The 20,797-nt window shown below is 37.9% G+C and overlaps 2 protein-coding genes across 15 annotated transcripts in view; both read left to right on the forward strand.

The window, feature by feature from the left end:
• The window catches only part of LOC108001085 (TWiK family of potassium channels protein 18), a 223,197-nt gene that overhangs the window by 42,320 nt on the left and 160,080 nt on the right, over positions 1 to 20,797 (forward strand). The window contains exon 1 of one of the 14 annotated variants that reach the window (XM_062073117.1): positions 10,491 to 10,507. The exons of the other annotated variants lie outside the window; for them this stretch is intronic. The gene's annotated coding sequence lies outside the window, so the exon portion shown is untranslated. Of the gene's footprint in view, positions 1 to 10,490; positions 10,508 to 20,797 lie in introns of those variants that run through there. 14 annotated transcript variants of the gene reach the window in all.
• LOC108001087 (uncharacterized) lies at positions 17,481 to 19,763 on the forward strand. Its single transcript, XM_017061941.3, has 2 exons — positions 17,481 to 18,653; positions 19,089 to 19,763. The coding sequence occupies exons 1-2, from the start codon at positions 18,456 to 18,458 to the stop codon at positions 19,398 to 19,400; spliced, it is 510 nt and encodes a 169-aa protein (XP_016917430.1). The 5' UTR covers positions 17,481 to 18,455; the 3' UTR covers positions 19,401 to 19,763.

The following is a 20,797-nucleotide window of genomic DNA, read 5'->3' on the forward strand; positions in this document are numbered from 1 at the left end:
GATTTTTAATAATAAATGATTTTTATTATAGAGAATATCGTTAAATTAGTGGACTCTACAGTTTGAAAATAAGAATATTTATAAAATATTTATAAGTTTATCATTTCTGATCATGTATTTTTTCTAAAAAAAATATTCCTTTAAAGAATCTTTTTATTTTTTACTACGTTCTTGTTATTTTCGATTAATTAATAAAGTTTCGTTCCCTCAAGAAAATCGATAATTGCTATTTCATCAAGTATGTGCCGTATAATAATAAATTACTAGTAATAAACGATAATTATTAACGATAATTATTATTTACTAACAGAATATCGTTAAGTTACACTCTGCATATTGAAGACAAGAGTATAACCAGTCTACGTTTATTTATAAAATATCAAGTATATAATTTCTAATGATATATTTTTCGTAAAAAAATTTTAGAGAATCTTTTTATAATACTTTTCCTTTTTCTACGTCCTTCTTATTCTGGATCCTTCTCGAAAAATCGATAGTTCCAATTTTAGGAAACATGTGCGGTGTGACGATTTTATATTACTCACAATAATTACTCACAATATGGTATTAACAGAGTACAGTTAAGTACATATACCGTTAATAATGCACACTCATTGCGCACCAACTGTATTTTGAAAACAATATAATCAGTCCATGTTTATTTCAAACGTCAAGTGTATCATATGGGTTGCCATTCTTTAATCTTATTTAGGTCAAAATAGGCAAAATAGTAGTTTCAAATTTTCGGAAATTATCTGTCATTGTTTTGTTGTTCCTAAAGGGTCTCTGGAGTAGTAAAACTTTGAAATTTTAAAATTAAGCGTTTAAGCTTGTCTCGACCCAAGTTAATCCGTGACGGTAAATAGGTAAATACTCTCCAAATGATTAATTTTTCTTTAAGAAAAAAAAAAGGAATCTTATAATAGTCTATATCTATATCTATATCTTATAGTAGCATATATAGTAATAATCTTATAATAGTATATATGGTTTATCAAAAAGAAAATTAATTCTTATCTGCATCGAACGCATGTTAAATTCGATATATGGATCGATATTTAGCCAAGTTGGGATCTTAATTCGTTAAATATTTTTTATTTTTCCTTGAGAAAAATCCTATACGTAGTTTATTCTATATTCAAAAAAAAAGAAAAAATTAAAGAAATTCTTATCTGCATCGAACGAATATTAAATTCGATATATAGATCGATCGTACTTTGCGTACAATCAATTCATTAACTTAATTAATCATTTTCCTTTAAAAAAAACAAACCCTTCATTACATAATTTATCCTATATTCAAAAAAAAAAAAATTAAAGAAATTCTTATCTGCATCGAATGAATGTTAAATTCGATATGTGGATCGATATTTCGTGCACAGTCAACCAAGTTAGGATCTTAATTTGAAAAAAACTCTACATTACATAGTTTATCCTATATTCAAAAAAAAAAATTAAGGAAATTCTTATCTGCATCGAACGAATATTAAATTCGATATATGGATCGATATTTCGCGCACAATCACCCAAGTTAGGATCTTAATTCGTTCACTATTTTCCTTGTAAAAAAAAAAAATTAATTCTTATCTGCATCGAACGAATGTTAAATTCGATATATGGATCGATATTTCGCGCACAATCACCCAAATTAGGATCTTAATTCGTTAACTATTTTCCTTGTAAAAAAAAAAAAATTAATTCTAATCTGCATCGAACGAATGTTAAATTCGATATATGGATCGATATTTAGCCGTATCCTATATTCAAAAAAAAAAGAAAAAATTAATCGAAATTCTTATCTGCATCGAACGAATATTAAATATATGGATCGATCGTATTTCGCGCACGACTCGTTAAATTCGCGTCGCGCGTATAACGAAGCGGCCGTGCATCACGCGTGATAAATCGCCACGTGCGTTAAGTATCAACGCGAACCCCATTAATACAAATCATTGCGTCGTCTATAATTATCCGTGGTAATCAAGCGTTCCGTCAGAAGGAGAGAGAGAGAGAGAGAGAGAGAGAGCTATTGTTGTCATCGGACCAATCTTGTATGCCTATCTTGTTTCTCTCTCTCTCCCTCCCAGCCCCGGTTGTACCATCCATTGATTTTCAGGATGTTGGACATAGCTCCGGCCGGCCACCCGCAAATAAACCTAATCAGGAGCAGGATGTCCCGAATTGTCGAGCCACTTTCGCCCACCGATTCGTGGCGAAATTAGATCATCCTTCTAATCGAGCGGACGACTACTATCCGCCCTCGATAAACGGCAAGTGTTTAAACAATCGCATTGACTTCCGATATTTTCCTTCGTTCTCCATTCTTCCTCGCCCAGGTTCAGATCTGACGTTTTCTTCATTCGTTACGAATGAAATTGGAAAATATTATTCATGCTCGTTTTGGTAGGATTATTATTGCTCGTTTAAATGAAATGGAGTTATTGGAATTTTAATTGTATCGATACAATTGTGTTGTGAATTTGAGATTAATATTAGTAATTTTATTTGTTTAGTCTAGTCTTTTTAATTGTGGTAATTTTTAATAATTTTAAAATTTTAATTCGTCCATACTTTTTTTATTAAGAAAGATCTTTAGAATTTTATATTATTTTGTTAATTTTCGATATCCGTATTATTATATAAGATAATTTTGAAATTGTTAATAAATACTTCTATTCAAATATTGAATCTGAATGATATCTCTTATTCAATTTCACGTGCTATTCCAAATAAACTTTGTTGGAGTAATTTAGTTATATAAATTTTAATAATCTTATACAACGACAAATTAATAAATAATTTGATCTTCGATGATAAAATTCATTAATAATTTTATCTCATTAACACGAAGTTAGTCTAATTTTAATTGTGATAAAATTTTTAATAAATACTTCTATTCAAATATTGAATCCGAATGATATCTCTTATTCAATTTCACTTGCTATTCCAAATAAACTTTGTTGGAGTAATTTAGTTATATAAATTTTAATAATCTTATACAACGACAAATTAATAAATAATTTGATCTTCGATGATAAAATTCATTAATAATTTTATCTCATTAACACGAAGTTGGAAAACAATTATGTACGTCTGTTCCTTTACCTTTAAAATTACAGAATAATTAATCGAATAAAAATGTGTTAAAATTAAAAAAAAATTTGAAACAGATGGAGAAATTAATGGCGACGTTCGAGGAAAATTGATCGAGCAATAATATCTCCACATCGATCGATGGAATCGTCCCAATCAACCGGGCCGTTTCGATCCGTCGGCTCCAACTAAACGGGAGCCATGCATCAAGGCTGTCGAGAGAGCGTGTACGCGCGCGTGTCTTGGCGTTGCTTGTGCACGCTCGTTTTGAATTTGCCATCCAGCGTCTCCTCGAACACGCTCCAATTTCCGATTGTAGCAATCAAGGGGGATCGAAGATCTGCAAGAAATCGAATCGGGACGCATGAAAGAGAAACGTCGAGAAACTCGAGAAATTCCCTCCCTCCCTAACCATCTGTCTCCTCTCTCGAGATCTTTACTTGCTTTTCCACGGAGTAATGAGGATAGAATCGGAGGATCTATCATGGGGACGACGGATAAATTTAATTTCCCTTATAGCTCCTCCTTCTCGTTGACAGCGACATCAGAGACCCCCTCTCTTAATTGTTCACGAATCTGGTCACGTTTCTCGTTCTTCGATTCAAGGACAGCTCTTTTCTCCCCTCGTATGGAAGATTAAACGATATATATATATATATGTAAAATAGATTTTGTTATGTGTCGTTTATAACATGTGGTTAATCGTAAAATGATGGATGGAATTGGAGATGGAAAGGAGAGAAACTTCTTTTTTGAATGAAAAATTTTAAAAGTAGGAAGAGAGAGAAATATCAAGTCTGCAATAAATTAAGCAGGTAGAGAAAGAAATAATGGAAGATAGTTTCCGGAAGGAATCACGTTCTCGTGTTTACAGCTTACAGGTAGGTAAATGTTTCACAGTTCCCGTTAATCCCTTTTATGCGATTGTACTTCCCTACGATGGATAACAACTTTGTTATTGCGAGTTTCTGGGATCGAGTATAATACTCGAGAAGCATTTAACAAACGAGTGGAAAACGAAAGTATTTTCCATTATCGAAATTATTCTATATTATATATCGTCACGTGAAAAACTTGAATCTGCTCTAAACGCTGTAACTTTCGTTTCGTCTTCGAATAGGGTGCAACACCTTCAAACGGTTAAAATTAATCGTCTTTCGTTCTAAAACTTGACCCAATTACGCTCCAGGAAGGGTAATACACGGGAGGAGAGGCGAAGTTCTACTTTTTCAAGCGGCATCCTTGGAAGGTTAATCCCGAGGCTTGTACTTCTTTGAAATGTTTTACTTAAAGCGCTTCCTTCTCGAAAAGAAGAAGAAGAAGAAGAAGAAGAAGAAGTCTCTCTCTCTCGAAAACTCTTCTATACGTCCGATACAATCTTACCTACCAACTTCTTCCTCTCCCTTCCCCATCTCTTTCCGACGCTTCTCTTCGAAGAGGAGAGAGAAAAATCTATCTCTATTCCCACCGTTATTTATTCCCCTGATTGCACTTTTGACAAATTCCCGATCGCTCGAGGCACTCTGTTCACGACTCTTGTAAATAGACAAGAAGCCAATCGGAACGCGGAGAGCATGCGCGCGATCCATAATCTTATTTAGAGTCTTCCGTCTATGGTGGAGATCATGGCCGAGTCGTGGAATCGCGACTCGATCCGAATTTCCACGATCGAATCCTCGCGGGAGTAGGGGAGAGGGGCGCTAGGTGGAACGGCGACTCGAGCAACAATCTTTCGCGTCTTTCGCGTGCAGCGCGTTGGAAAAAAGTTGGACGTGGCTGGACGCGTGTTTTTCCCCTTCCCCTTCCCTCAAACTTTCGCCTCTCCCCCCTTTCCTCCCGTCGAAAGACGAGGAACGAAGAAACTTTTTGTCTCGGATGGAAGGAGCTCCCCCCTCTCTCGTTTCGATAAAAACGGATCGATGAATTTTACGAATTCCTCCAGCGAAACAAACGCGAGAGAATCGGGGGAATCCGTGATTAATTTCTGAAAATGAAAATGATAGATAGGCTTGGAAGAAGAAGAAAAAAATCCCATTAAAAAACGTTGAATAGAAAAGCGTCATCCGTCACACGTCGAATTATCGTTCGAATTGTCGGGCTGATCGATAGCAGAAGCAACAATATCTCCTGGCCGGATTTTCTCGAAAGAGCGGGCGCGCGGGTAATGGACAGGAGGCAGCGAATACGAGTCGCGGCCGCCGCATATTCCCGCGACTCGAGTCCACCCAGTCAGTCGATGGATCCGCTAGAAACGCTAGAAACGCCACACTGTTCGTCCGGTATTTGGCCAGGGCTTCTCCTCTCCGTTCGCTTCGCGGTTCATGCTTGCAAATGTATTCGTGTGTACCGTGGCTCTCTGACCCCCCTCCTCCTCTCCTCCTCCCACCATTAGCGCCGTTCGAATTGCGACGCTCCTCCAACCGTCACGCCACTATCGTCGCCAGGGAGAACGTTCTCGTCTCTCGGTATCGGATATACTCCCACCACTCCCCACCGCCCGTTTATATTCTCCCTCGAAAAGGACACGAAATCCCTGGCTTATTCCCTTACGGACGGATCGCGAATTAGAGAGAGAGAACTACGTTACAATTTTCTCCCATATGCGTTTGCGTTTCCCTTTCTTCTATATTATCCTCTCTTTGTATTGTTTTATACATAATCGCGTGGACACGTCTGATTCGTTCGAGCTTTAACGAAGTTAACGAAATATAATAATGAAACGCGAAACGTTAAAGTTCAAGTATAATTTATATCATTTATACGAAACGAAGCAAAATTGCATGCGTGGATAAAATTGAATACGCTATGTATATAAGTAAAGATTATTGATATTTGGTTTGGTATTGCTTTCAACAAGTTTTACTAAGTCATTTTTGTCAATTTGTTGAATTTTCAATTCTTCCGAAAATATTCGTTTATTAGTACGTTTTTCTAAAGGAATTTCTACGTCCAATATAGTCTACAAAATTTTCTATCGGATTAATATCTGGGTTACGTGGAGGGCATTCCAGAATCTTTATTTTGCAGTTTTGCAGAAAATTGCTTGTTGTAACGTTTCTTATTGAGGCTCATTTTTAAAATTGATTCTCTAAATTTTTATTCAGGATATCAATATATTTATCTGCATTCATATCACCTATAGATTTTCGACTCCACGAAAAATGAGTCCATATTGATCCTCCTCATATTTGATAGTCGATAAAAGGTCCATTTGGTTTTCTCCATACTCGTGCTCTTTTTTTCTTATTTAACAATTCAAATTTATTCTAGTCATTCTAAATTATTTGTTTTCAGAACGATAGCGGTTTATTTATATAGCTTTTTAGCGAAATTTAAACGTTTCTTTGTATTAATTTTTTAAACCCGCTTGTGTTACGTTTCCGTCCTCGACCATAAATTATCGTGTTCCAAATATTCCAAATATTTTTATTATAAATTTTACGAACAATATTCATAAAAACATATTTTCGAACAACTTTTATTATTTTCAGAGACAATTAGCTTTCTATAACTGAGCACAAACTTTTATTAGACATATTTATTTAATATCAAAGTTTTCACTACGAAGACTTTACGAATACTGACGACTCGATACATTTGGAAGGTCATCTCAATGTTTGTTTACATTGTTTTTTCGTTAATGCGAAACTCTCTACGTGTCCACTTAATTTTGTCCACGGTCTAGAGTTCACCAATACAAACAAATACCTTTAAGTAATTATATATTAAATGATTTTATAATTTTATTCGTACATACATCCTGAAAAACATTCTATATTGAAAAATTCAAATTTATTTCCATGGTATATATTCGTTAGTTTCGATCGATTAAGATAATGGTGAGGAGGAGGAGGAAGACGAGGAAGAAACAAGGAATTTATTATTTTAAGAAATAACGAGAAGTCACGGTTCTTATCGCGGATATCACGCGCGAGAACCGTGTCTCTGGAGATTCTGTTTTTGGATTAGAGTGCTCTTTCCTCGACCCTCTAGTGCCAGCCTCTACGACCCTCTTTCACTCTGTTCTCGTTACGCACGCTTCCGTGCTGCGCTCGCCTCCGTGCTCTGCCTGCAACTTTTCTTCTGCGAATATTAATACACAATTCGTCGAACGAATCGAATCCAAACTTCGATAATATAGATTTCCTTTCGTTTTTTAAATTACCTTCGGTGTCCCAACTTTTCAATATTAATATTCGTCGAGCTTTCGACAGAATAAATTTCGTTTCGTTTTTCTATATTTGAATTTCGCACGATTATATAATGATCTCGCAACTTTTCTCCCGCCAATATTAATACACAATTCATCGAACGAATCGAATCCAAACTTGGACAGAATAGATTTCTTTTTTTTTATATTTTATATTATATATATAAATATATTTTATATATATATTTTTCTACATTTCCTAAATTTTGAAATGATCGCACGATTATAATTAATGTACAATTTCTCGAGCTTTGACAGAATAAATTTCGTTTCGTTTTTCTATATTTGAATTTCGCATGATTATATAACGATCTCGCAACTTTTCTCCCGCCAATATTAATACACAATTCGTCGAACGAATCGAATCCAAACTTCGAATAGATTTCCTTTTTTTATATTTTATATATATTTTTTTCTACATTTCCTTCGAAAAGCTCGTACGATTATAACATTTAATACACAATTCCTCGAATTTTGACAAAATAAATTTCATTTCGTTTCGTTCTAAATTTCCTTGAATTTCGAAAGCCTCGATTATAATATTCGATAAGAATGATCGCGTATACAATATCGTAAATATAATTTTTACTTGGCCGGAGCCAACAGTTTCGCTCTCTCTCTCTTTCTCTCTCTCTCTGTCTCTCGAGGAAGAAACTGTTCGACCGCAACGCGGGTTACGACGTTCTAATCCGATGCTATCGCGTCCCTTCTGTATCGCTTTGGCATGCGTTCAAGCAAAGCGCGGCAAATAACGAGAGAGTGGGGGGCTTGAACGACAAACGAGGGGAATCGATGTACGAGAGTCGGTGTTTAGCGGTCGCGTTAAAATTATAGCGCGAAGGTGAAAAATTCGGCGGGCCTGGCACTCGGCCCAGCTCGACGGATCGAGAAAACCAAACGAGATCCTTATTTTTACGAGTTTAAGAGCCTGATCCTCGTTTTACGACCCATGAATTTTCTTGGTGGAGACCTTTTCTCGAGACAAGGACCCGGTCACTGCTCCTGAATAGAAGTCGCATTTTTGTTTCCATAATGTTGGCTAATAATTGTAACTTGATGGTTTAATTTATAAATCTCGCATTCGAGTAGTTAAGACAATATAAATAGTTTTCGATGATTATCCTAACATAACTCGATAAGTGAAAATAATTTTTACGATTTTGATTGTTCGAATTATAGATCTACTGATTCAGACAATAAAATCTGAAGAATCTCTCTTGTGAACGATATATAATTCCGCATCAGCCGCCATTTTCAACCGTGATATTTTCCTTTCCAAAAATACGAAATATTCTTACCTCGCTCTCTATTCTTCCGCAACGCAAAAATATGAAACATTTTCTTCCGGATTGTTGAATATCGAGTTCCACGAGTAATACGTAGATAAGTGAAAATAAGAAACTAAAAAATTTTAGCTTGAAGTTTTTCGAACGAAGAAGGATCGGAAAAGCGAGGATTACTCGTAAACCTATTCTCTTATCTACTCGAACTAATAGCTCTTCTACCGGTATGCAGGTGTCAGCATTTCGGACAAAGCGTCTCAAGTAGGATAGATCGAAGAATCCGCCCTGCGAGACTTCTTTCCACCAGCGAGCAATACAAATTGTTCCGAAGATTCGTCGATTCGACGAACGGAAAGTGGGAACAGAAAGAGAGAGAGAGAAGAAAAAAGTCGGTCGCAACGAGAGACGAGCGATCTCGTTTGCTTTAAAATTTAACGCAGAAGATTGGATCACGGGTCGAGGAATTAAAATCCGAGTCTTCGTTTTTTCCCTTGTTTCGTTCGAGTTATTCGAGGCCAACTTTCCACTTTCCAACCAGCGACAATCGTCGCAGCAAACAAACAATTAAGCTTGGCCCGTGGAACGGGAAGGTGGTGGGCGGCGCGTCGCAAGTAGTTGCTCCGTTTGTCAGCCAGTGTTGGCACACCACAGCCACAAAGAGCCCCACCCCTCCGCGCAAAATTAAAGTATCAACGAGCCACGACGTCGTCTGCCCGGATAAGAGGGGGAAACTAGTTTTCGTTTGCGTTCCTTCCTCTCACGAACTCTAACTCTCCTCTACTATAGGATCTGTGAATCCTTTACGAGATTCGTCTTGAGGGCGCATGATGACCTCCGCGAAGGGGCAGGGGAGATTATCTGCATCCGGAAAATTGATAACGGCCGATCGAAGATATAACGGCGTTTCGGAACGAATCCGAATGAATTATCGCCGCGCAATGGCCGCGCGTTTCGCGCGGCCGACCCATTACGCCCGATCGTTTTGGCCGATTCGGCGGTTTTCGATCGATTTCGTACACCGATAGAGATTAATTTAACAGTATTGTCGCATTAATCACTCCCTATACTGCCCTATTAATAAGAGAAAAGATATTATTGTGAATTCGACCGATCCACTCGACGAGTAAGGTAATTCGAGGATTAGGAAAATTTCGAATTCGCGATCGAAACGTGGAAAACTCGATATTTTTATTTGCATGCGATCGAAACGTGGAAAACTCGAATCGATATTGGAAAATTTTTATTTGCACGCAATCGAAACGTGGAAAACTCGATATTTTTATTTGCATGCGATCGAAACGTGGAAAACTCGAATCGATATTGGGAAATTTTTTTGCACGCGATCGAAACGTGGAAAACTCAAATCGATATTGGAAAATTTTTTTGCACGCGATTGAAACGTGGAAAACTCGATTTGATATTGGGATATTTTTATTTGCACGCAATCGAAACGTGAATAACTCGATATTTTTATTTGCACCCGATCGAAATGTGGAAAACTCGAATCAATATTGGAAAATTTTTATTTGCACGCAATCGAAACGTGAAAAACTCGATATTTTTATTTGCACGCGATCGAAACGTGGAAAACTCGAATCGATATTGGAAAATTTTTTTGTACGCGATCGAAACGTAGAAAACTCGATTAAATATTAGGATATTTTTATTTGCACGCGATCGAAAACTCGATTCGATATTAAAAGAATATTTCTTTTTTGCCCGCATTTACGCAGATAGAAAATTTTCGAATTTTAAAGACTGATTCACGGGAAGGATTCTTCTTAAAAACGGACGAGGATGGAATAGAATAATTTTACGATCTCTAATGCTCGATCCACGACGAGCCACTGCAGACGTGCACTATTGTTATCGTATTACATCGGCGGGGCGCAGCCATTAGCCGCGGATCAATTGCGTTCGAGTAAGTCCGATCGCATGATTACGAGCTCGCGTGGAAATTGCGCAATCCAAGTGTGATCCTTCGGAATGCCGGCAATTCCGCATGGATACCGTTCCATCGCGGCAACGTCGCCTTCGTTTTGCCTTCCTTCTCCCGGGCATCGGTCACACACACACGTTCTAGACGTCGCGGCTTGTTAAAGATCGAGCAGCGAAACGGTGCCGCTTTAACGCACCGTCGATGGCCGACCACCGATATTCGCGCTCCCAAACTGCTCTCCCCTCCCCTTGCTCGATGTACGAGAAAACGAGGACGATTTTTGTGTCGATATATGATGTGTATATCTATTAGACTGTGAAGTGATTAGATGAAAAGTAACGGCAAGAAAGAATAATAGTTTGTTTGATATTGGGGAGGAAGATGCTTTTTATTAGGGAACGATTTGATTGCGAATCTCCCAAATTACTCCTCTTCCTTCTCCTCTTCCTTCCCTTTCTTTTCAATATACGAGAAAACATGGGCGATCGCGTTCGATTTTTCTACTATTTCGATCGATATATGGTATATCTATTAAATTGTGAAATTGTGAAAGAAATAATAAACGTTTGTTTGATATTGGAGCAGGGGAGAAGTGTGCAATTTATGCACGATCCTCTAAATAGACTTTGTTTATTAGGAAGAGATCGTGAAATGATTCGACCAAAAGCAAGAAATATGTTTGATAAAGGAAAAATAGAAATAAACTGTATTACGTGAATGTAAGTCGTTTTACCATTCTTGGTTCAAAAAAGGAACAAAATGGAACACGCATAAATATACGATGTATATTAATTATCACGTAAAAATATATTAAACTCTTGTGGAACTCGAATTTCTAGAAAATCTGTTTCCTGGAGAGAACCTTATTCTCCGATCACGAACTAAATTCCACAAGAATTACGGAATTTATATTCGATCCTTTAAGAATACAAAAATAGTTTGTTTAATATTGGAACGGAGATGGATACTTTCCATTAGGATACATATATTCGATAAAGGAAAAATAGGAATAAATTGTGTCGCGTGGATGCCTTGAGCTGGGTTCAAAAAAGGGAGAAAAGAACGAAAATCGAAACAGCGCTGTATCCGATTCGCGCATAAAATATACGAGCCGCACTTTTACACGATATATAAACAATATCCTCTCTGGAGGATATTAAATATTAAAACGAAAGTGTTCTCTCATATGAGAGGTCGAAATATGCGTTTAAACAAAAAAAAAAAAAGTAAATAAATAAATAAAGAGCGGAGCTACAATTTACGATTAGATAAAAATCGAACGAAGGAGACGAATACACGTGGGAGCGAGGGAGACGGAAAGCGAGTCGTTACGCGAGCCACGATTCTGCTCTCGCTAATTAAAGGGAGCTGCAACGCCCGACGGTTGAAAGGTTGTTGCGCCCTCTCGTTTCACGCTTCTTCTCATAGACGATTCGTACATTCGGTTAGGTGGGTGAATCCGGAGAGGGGGAAGAGGTAAAAGGATGTGGGACGGGTGGGCGGTGGTAATTGAATCACGCGATATAAAGTTGCACGGGTTGTTGACGTCCGCCACAATAGTACGGGTTGTAACGTTGACCCTGTGGAAGCTTCTCCGTTTCTTCGAACTTATTTACCTCCCCGCTGTGTGTACAATGGCGTTTGTATCCGCTATAAGTGGCTTTTCACCGACCGTGTTTGGATGCAGCGTAATCGAATACCATCTCTTTCGAGGAGGAGAGAGAGAGAGAGAGAGAGAGAGAGAGAGAGAGAGAGAGAGAGAGAGAGAGAGAGAGAGAGAGAGAGATCGTGGCGACTCTCGAACAACTACTCACGGGATCACGCTGCTTTGTCGAATATCGTTGCCGTGTCGTTTACCCCCTTCTTACCCCCCTCGATTATTCGTCAACCAGAGTCGTCCAACCGTGTACACGCTCGATCTTCCACGTTCCATTTCCAGACGTCGTTTCTGGGAACCAGAGATTAATTGATCCTCCTTTTCGGCCAAACCTTACTTCCTCGACCGATGCGAGAAATCGAGAGAAGCAAGGTGAAATAGAAGTTCCATTTCTCAAGCTCGATATATATATATATATACGTATTATATACTATACGTATCGTCGTAGATGAATGAGAACGAGAGAAATGAAGAAAAATGAAAAAATAGGAACGGAAGCGTCGTTGCGGTTCCGAATATACCGACAATTTTTCCTACCGCGTTGCGAATACGTTTATCGACGAATAAAACTGTTTGCCTATCGATAAATAAGAGACAATATTGGTTTAACGTCGTATCGATAATCTTTGCGATTCGAAATTGGTAATAAAATGATCTCGAAGCCGAATTGCGTGAACATAGGCGTACAATTTAAAGCGTACAATGGAACGCGAACGAGAACTCGAAAGGAAGGTCGAGGAGTAGAAAACACAGTTGAAATTTTCTCGCGTGGGCCAACGCTTTGCCCCGCGAATAATTCACCCACCACCATCGCCACTTGCATAATTAGCTCGGTCCGTTAGATTTAACGAGAGCAATAACGCCACCGTTCCCTACTTTCTTCTACTTCTTCCTTGGAATATTAAACGATAAAGCACCTAACAAGTCAGTTTTCTCGCCGATAGTCACCTGCCCGCTTGTCGCCCGCTTTCGATCTTTAATAATAAATTCTCTCGAAAATGTTGTACGCGACGCGGCAACACCGCGTTTTAAACGACTTGACTGCGCGAGAAAAAGACTCGTGGATAATAATCGTAACGTTTTATAAGCTGGAAACAAAGTTTGCGAGAACGACGCGACGGCGCTGCTTTCGCGATGTTATTTCGCGAAGAGAGAAAGGAGGGGAGAAGGACGTTGTTAACGACATTTTCTCCCCATCTTTTTGTTTCCCTTTAGATTTCGACCACGCTGACGTTAAGAAAACTTGATACACTTCGATCTTAAAATCTTGAGCAAAAGGAGCGAGTTTCAACTTAACTACGAGAAGGAGTAAATAATCGAGATTATATATAAACGAAAAGGGAATTTGAAGTGGTTTCATTTTGTTTCCTATTTCGATTTTCGAGAAGAATCGAGAGTACATTTGGTAAAAATATAGAAAGAAGAAAATTGATCGATCGATTAAGAACGATATACTTCTTTCGTGTGTAATAATACGCTTTTTAATGGTCATCGTTTTAATTATCGTCGCGACGTTTGCGTTAATAACTCTTTATCGTTTCTCTCGTGCCACGTAATCTAGCGCCGCATCGTCTTCTCGTTACGCGACTCGCTCTAATATTTAACGTTTTTAAAGGAATTTTCACAAGTTGGCCGGTTACGTGCCTTATCTCGATTCTCGTTTTTTTTTTTTTTTAACCTTGTTTCATCTCAGTCCGCTTAAATATACCGGAAGGGAAATTTCGCGAGAGGAATGGTAACAACGGTTTCAAACTTCGTCACGATGAATAAAAGAATTTTCGAGGTGGTGGAAAAATGAGAGAAATCGTCTCGCCGTTTCTTATTTGTGAAAAAAGGTATACGAATGAAAGGTATAGTACGTAATATATTTTCAATTATTTTGTTCTTTCTCTCCCTATTGAAACTTTAATTTTCTTCCATTTATTCGACACGATTATACTCGACATAATCAATTTATAAAATACGAACGAGATTTTTAAATTTGAAATCCAGTAACATTGGTCACGTTAACACTGGCCTTCCCATTTTTCCTTGTATTTTTTCTTACTTCGACTTAATTAGTTCTTCCTATAAAATTAAAGCGTAAAAATTTAAACGAATTTGCGCGGAGAAAAATGAGAGAATCGTTTTTTCTTATTTATGAAAAGGGATATAATTTTAAGCTATAGTACATAATATATTTTCAATTATTTTATTCTTTCTCTTCCAATTGAAACTTTAATTTCGTTCTATTTATTCGACTCGAGTACACCACCATAATCAATTTGAACGAAATACGAACTTTTTAATTCGAAATCCACGTAACACTGGCCGTGTTGACCTTTCCATTTTTCCCTTATATTTTTTCTTACTTCAATTTAGTTAGTTCGACTATAAAATTAAACCGTAAAAATTTAAAAGAATTTGCATGGGGAAAAATGAGATCGTAAGAAAAAAATTGTATTCTCCCGTTGGAAAACGGAGAAAGAGAGCAACGAGAGTCGAAACGTAGCTACATTCGCAAATATTCCTGCATATTTACTCGTAAATACGTAAACACCGTGCCGCCATATATCTGTTACGTTCTTTTTACACACGATAAGTGGATTTTAAAAAAGGATAAATATTTAAAAATTGTTAGCCGATGGTCGGCCAAAAATCGTTATCATCGTCTCGCTAACATTTCAAAATTGCTGCGTTACTTTTTATTTGTCCATTATTTTCATTCTGCAAATAACCGGCAAATTGCTGCGAGATATTGCTGCGAAAGCTGCTACACCGATATTAATTCGTGCTGCTGTTTCAGAATTATATATGAAATTTTTTACATCCCTTTATCATGTTATATTTTTTATTTATTTTTCTTTTTATTTTTCTTTTTTATCGACTCAAGACGATTATACGACGAAATCGAATCAACCAAGAGCAGAAATCGCGTCCTAGCTATTCTCCAATCTCTCTCGCGCGGAATTGAGATTTTCCCGTTTGCATTTGCAACCCTATGCAAATAGCCGGTGTCGCGTGTCGTTTCAGATATCGGGTTCAAAACACCGTTGTTCGTTAATTTGCAACCCACCGGTGTTTATTAGCCATGAAACTTATCACGCGTTTCCCTCCGTTTCTTCTCTCTCCCTCTCGCTTTCCTTTTCCCGCCGAGAGGACTCGATAAGAAGGCAACGTTCCATCACTGTAATAACGCTCGCCTCGCGTATCGTGCCTTTTTCCTTCTTCTTCTTTTTTTTTTTTTTTCGTTCTCCAATTTCCAGTCTGACTGGTTTCAATCGAGGAAAAGAACTGCGCAGAAATAGAAGCCGCCCTCGATCGATATTCACCCATCGAAAAAGTCTTTTTAATCCAACGAGATCGTGAAAATCGGCGGATTTTTAATCGATAAACCGCTCACACTGCTTCCAGGGTTTTCCAAAACGAGTTCATTCGAGTTCGATGTTCAGGCGATTTTTTAAGATTTTTTTTAAGATTACATCAAAGCAAGGTGGTCTGGCTTCGACACGTTCTTGAGGGGATCGTGAAGGGGAGCGAAACGAAGGAACGGAGAAATCAAGGAATTTGGTCGGTAAAAATTGGGAGGGAAGATTTGTTATAGATTCGAGGATAAAATTTGGCACGTCAACATTTACATATTTATACATTTTGTTATTCACAAGCGTTTGTTTGCCTTTCGTGGCATGGTAACGTTTTCGATATCCTCGAATTCGACGGGATATTTCCACCTCTGTCGTCGTATTTCCCTTTCTCTCCGTTGAAGGAATTACGCTCAATTTACTCGGCTGGAAAATATATTTTTCCAGATGTTTTAAAAACAACAACGAGCGGTAATACTCGTTCGACGATCGTCCAAATAATTTTGTACGATATCTTAAATTGAGTGCGATTCCAATTTTCAGCTTTATATTAAAAAAAAAAAAATAACCAATCTGATGATTTCTCGTATAAAAATAATCCTTCAGGATTGGGTTGTACGATTTTTAAACCGACAAATTAGAAGGGCGCACGCGAGACTCGTTTTGATAACAGGTCGTAACGACGTGTCCGCGTATCAACACTCGAACCCCAACCCTCTACTCCTGACGGAAACTAATTTGCACGTAACGCCGCACGACGAGTCTTATCGAGCCACGAGTATAAAAGGGTGATTAAGTTCTTGCCTTACCATTTTAATTGCAATAGCGCGTGACATAAATAACAACAATGTCGGTCAACACACGTCGAGTCACGTTTCGTTCGCAAATCGTGACTGTCTTGATATCTAAATGCACGTATAACTAATTTTATTTTGCAAGATGTTTAATATAAGTAATTACTACCGAGCGATCATTGAACGAGAAAGTAAATTATTAACTTGTATATCTTCGGTATTTTTAGAAGCATATTGAAATATTATTATTTAAAGTGATTTATCAAATCACTTTTTTTTGGCGACATTTTTAAAGATACCTTTAAGGATACCTTAATATTTTTCAAGAAAATATATCTGCACGTCCGAAAATGCGGCCAAGAAAATTAGTAAATATTTATCGCCTGTAGCGCGATCTCTTAACGCGTGTTGTTTACGTTTGGTTATATTTATACAGGTTAAGGATTTCTTAAAATTAATTACACGGCGTAGCTCTATCTATCCAATCGGATAGAAGGAACGAGACGAGATCGTTAACGATATTCGAGTCGATTTTCTGTCGTAGTCTCGTCAATTTCGTCGTCCACTCTCGAAAAAAGAAACGTACTTTTCGATACCAGATGGCTGCTCGAGCCTGCTACAAATTCTCAAGGTCCTCGACTGTGTCGCGCGGATCGGTCGAAACGTAAACAATTCATCGGTATAAACTCGACGCCTCGTAAACTGTTTGTCGACCGAGGGTAACTTTACTTAACTATGTCCCAAGCTTGAGAACGGTGTTTGAAATGTACGTACCTGCTAACCGATCGATATTTTAAAATGGAATTTGAAACGCTCGGAATAATAAGCGAGATCCATCCAGCGATAAAATTGTAACTCGAAAAATATATTTCGCAGCAACGAAATGTTGTATCGTTTGTTGGGCTTTGATGGGAAAAAGTTAATGGGTAAAGTTAAGAATAAAGTTACTTGGATAATTTACCGCGAATAATCGTAATTGGGAAACGACCGACCGTCGATATCTGTCGAATAAATGTTATTTCGATAAGTGATTAGTTAAAGTATCGCTTTATTCGAAATTTTTTAATTTAGTTACTATTTCAACGGGTTAATTGCCCAAATTTTACGATATTTGATGTGTTATCGGATGTGTTACGAATCTACTTTATTTTTCCAAACATTTTCATTTCACCTTCTCTCTTTTTCTTTCTTTCCTTTTTTTTTTATAAATAGATCGAAATAACGAGAGGGAAAAACAAGCGGAGATTAAACGTTTTTTGTTTCTCCTTCTTTTTAATCAATCTTCCATTATTAATCATATATTTTTCAGCGAAAAGCCCGTTCCCCAAAGCTCCCCCTTAATATTCTTATTACGCGATGAAAACGGTGGAAACAACGATCGATCGCGGGGGAAATAACGATGCGAATTCAGGCGCGATAGTCGAAAAGGCTGTTTTGAATTTCGATTAATTGCGGGGAACTGCGCAGAGGCGCCAGTATGTTGGTAACGCATCGGCGCGATCGCGTCCAACTTCTGTTGCCGCTAATTATCGTTGATTGTCAGCCGCCGATAATTACGATTAAACCGGCTCCCGCTTTCATCGCTATTTTGAAATGCTTGCTCGATTCGGCGAATAAAATGTCACGGTAAATTTACATTTTTCCGTAATTACGATCCGTTCCACCTTTTTATCGTCGATGTCGAGTCGCCAAACGGGCCAAGATTTCGTAAATATTTTCACGCCGTTCCCGGCCGGACGCGATCAATTTTTTCCCCCTCTCCCTTCTCTCTGTCTATCTCTCTCTCTCTCTTCGCCCCTCCCACTCCAACGTTTCGCGTCACACAACGCGCCCGAACGCACGAATGAAGTTAAGTACGGTTCGTTGGTCGAAACAAACGAACGTCCGTCCAAACGATATTTCCACTATCTGCGAATAAATAAATTCTCCGTGTTCCGGCGACCAACGCAACCTCGATATATTTTTTTTTTTTGAACGATTTTTGATCCCGCAAAATTTCAAGTTTCTTCATTCACGCGCGACTCTCCCCCCCTCCCCTCCCCCTCCCCATCATTCGCGACTCGGGCGTGCGGTTCAATTCGGATTCCGGCCAGCGCGAGTTCATATCTCGTCACCGTCTCGTGCCATTGGTCGACGAGATGAGCCGAAAAATAAGGCCGAGGATCGGGAGAAGATCGGGGAACAGAAAGGGGCGAAAAGTGTTGCCTACGAAAATCGCGGCGTTGGTAGTCTCCGCTATACAGGATCTACGAGAGACGAAGGGGTCGACGCCTAGCAAAATTATCGGTTATATCAGTTACGTGTCTGAAATGAACGATGATAAGGTTAAACGGCAAGTGAGTGATACATTGTCATCGGAGATGATTATTAAACCTCTGTTATTCGCCGATTATTCCCAATTATTCAACCGGGTGTATATGAAGTTACCGCGATCATTATATTGTCCCTCCTTGCTCGAAAATCGCAACGCGCTCGAATAAAAAATGAACAGGTTGGATCGCTCGTCGTTGTTTCCGTTTCGTCATGCATTTTATCATCCTTCTAACGTTCAAATCGAAAAGCGTTCGAATTCGAATTAGAATTTCGAATTTTATTTATAAAAGAGAAATTTGTTTTCGCCGAGAGTTTTCTCTCTCTCTCTCTTTCTCTTTTATATTACGCGTTTTACATATATGTATATATATAATGTAAATATTTAATTTTAATTCGATTTTTATCGGGTTAAGCTTCGAAAACTTGCTTGATCTTAGGCGGTGAATGGACAATTGCAGGTGAAGGCAGTTCTGAAAAGAGGATTGGAATATGGGATACTGAGAAAGTACAGAAGGCAGTACTATCTTCCCACTAGCAACGAGTTAAACCGTGCTAATCGCATCGCATTGAGATTCGCCAAATTGCCTTTGCCGTCCACGTATCAGACGAAATCTCGAAGCTTCTACTCGTTGAGAAGCAAAAGGAGAAATTCGAGGAAATCCAATGTGAAATCTTCGCGAAAGGCGAAACAACTGGCGGATTTTTCGTCCACGTTAATCTCACCCACCGTCAGCTTGGCGAATACAATTTGCAACGTTGACGACCTGTGAACGATCCACTCGGAAATATTTTGAATATTCGTTGGCCGCGTATGATCAAAATTGAAGTTGTCGACGGATGTAATCGTGATCGAATCGGTTGTAAAAATTCTCGTGCGATTATTGAAAATAAAAGGAAAAAAAAAAAGTGATCGTAAAAGAAGGAGTTCGTTTATACTCGTGTCATGTAACAATGAACGAATTGTAATTAATAACAAGAGAAAATATTGTGAAACGCAGAAATTGTTGTATCTAACTTGTACCTATCTCGATATATATACATATATCGAGTGCATAATCTTTTGTCTTTCGTTTCCCTCGACGAGAAATCGCAGAGTTGTAGTGAATAAAATAATAAATAAAATATATTCGCCATACGTGGCACGGATGAAATTTAATTTTTGCGAGCCACTCTTCCCTTTTTTTTCTTTTCTTCTTTTGAAATGGAAGAATAAAATTGATATCCCGACGGGGATAAAAATGTAAGAGGACGATTGGAAAAGATCAACCATCTAAAAGATTTCATCGTTGAAAGGATTTCAATGCTTTGCTAAGGTTAAATAAAGTGGGCAGCGATCATGGATGGGGGAGGGGGGGGGGGAGAACGATGATGAGACGGATGGAACGTTTTCTGTTACGATATATCGATCGATATACCACCTCCTCCCCCCTTTCTCTTCTTCTGTCCCTCATTGTGCGCACACGATCCGAGAATTAAGCGAAACGAGCATTTTTCTAGATTGCGCCGAAAGGAGGCGGCGCCGTTTATATAAAACTTTTCACCTTGTTACCCGATAAATTGAATAGCTCTGAAAATTTAGGGGGCTCGGCACGAGAAAATTTCCAAAATTCGAACGAAAACGAATTCTCTTCGGGATTAATCAATTTTCTCAGATTTGAGGGAAATTTTTTAATTGGCAGGAAACAGTTCAGACGTAATAATTGCGGTTGATTTTCTACAAGAGTTATTTAAAATTAAACGAAACGAGCATTTTTGCTAATTTATAAAAAAGTTTCCACTTTCTTAACCGATAAATTGAATAGCTTTGAAAATTTAGGGAGTCAGACACGAGAAAATTTCTTCGAATCCAAAATTCGAACGAAAAAGAATTCCATTTGAGATTAAAGGAAATTTTTTAATCGACAAGAAAAAATTTAATAATAATAATAATGAAGCTTTGAAAATTTAGGGGGTCCGGCACGAGGAGAAAATTTCTTCGAATCCAAAATTCGAACGAAAAAGAATTCTATTTGAGATTAAAGGAAATTTTTTAATCGACAGGAAAAAATTTAATAATAATAATAATGAAGCTTTGAAAATTTAGGGAGTCCAGCACGAGGAGAAAATTTCTTTGAATCCAAAATTCGAACGAAAAAGAATTCCATCTCAAGTTAAAGAAAATTTTTTA

This window comes from Apis cerana, linkage group LG3 (genome assembly GCF_029169275.1).
Source record: "Apis cerana isolate GH-2021 linkage group LG3, AcerK_1.0, whole genome shotgun sequence".
Taxonomy (NCBI): Eukaryota; Metazoa; Arthropoda; class Insecta; order Hymenoptera; family Apidae; genus Apis; species Apis cerana.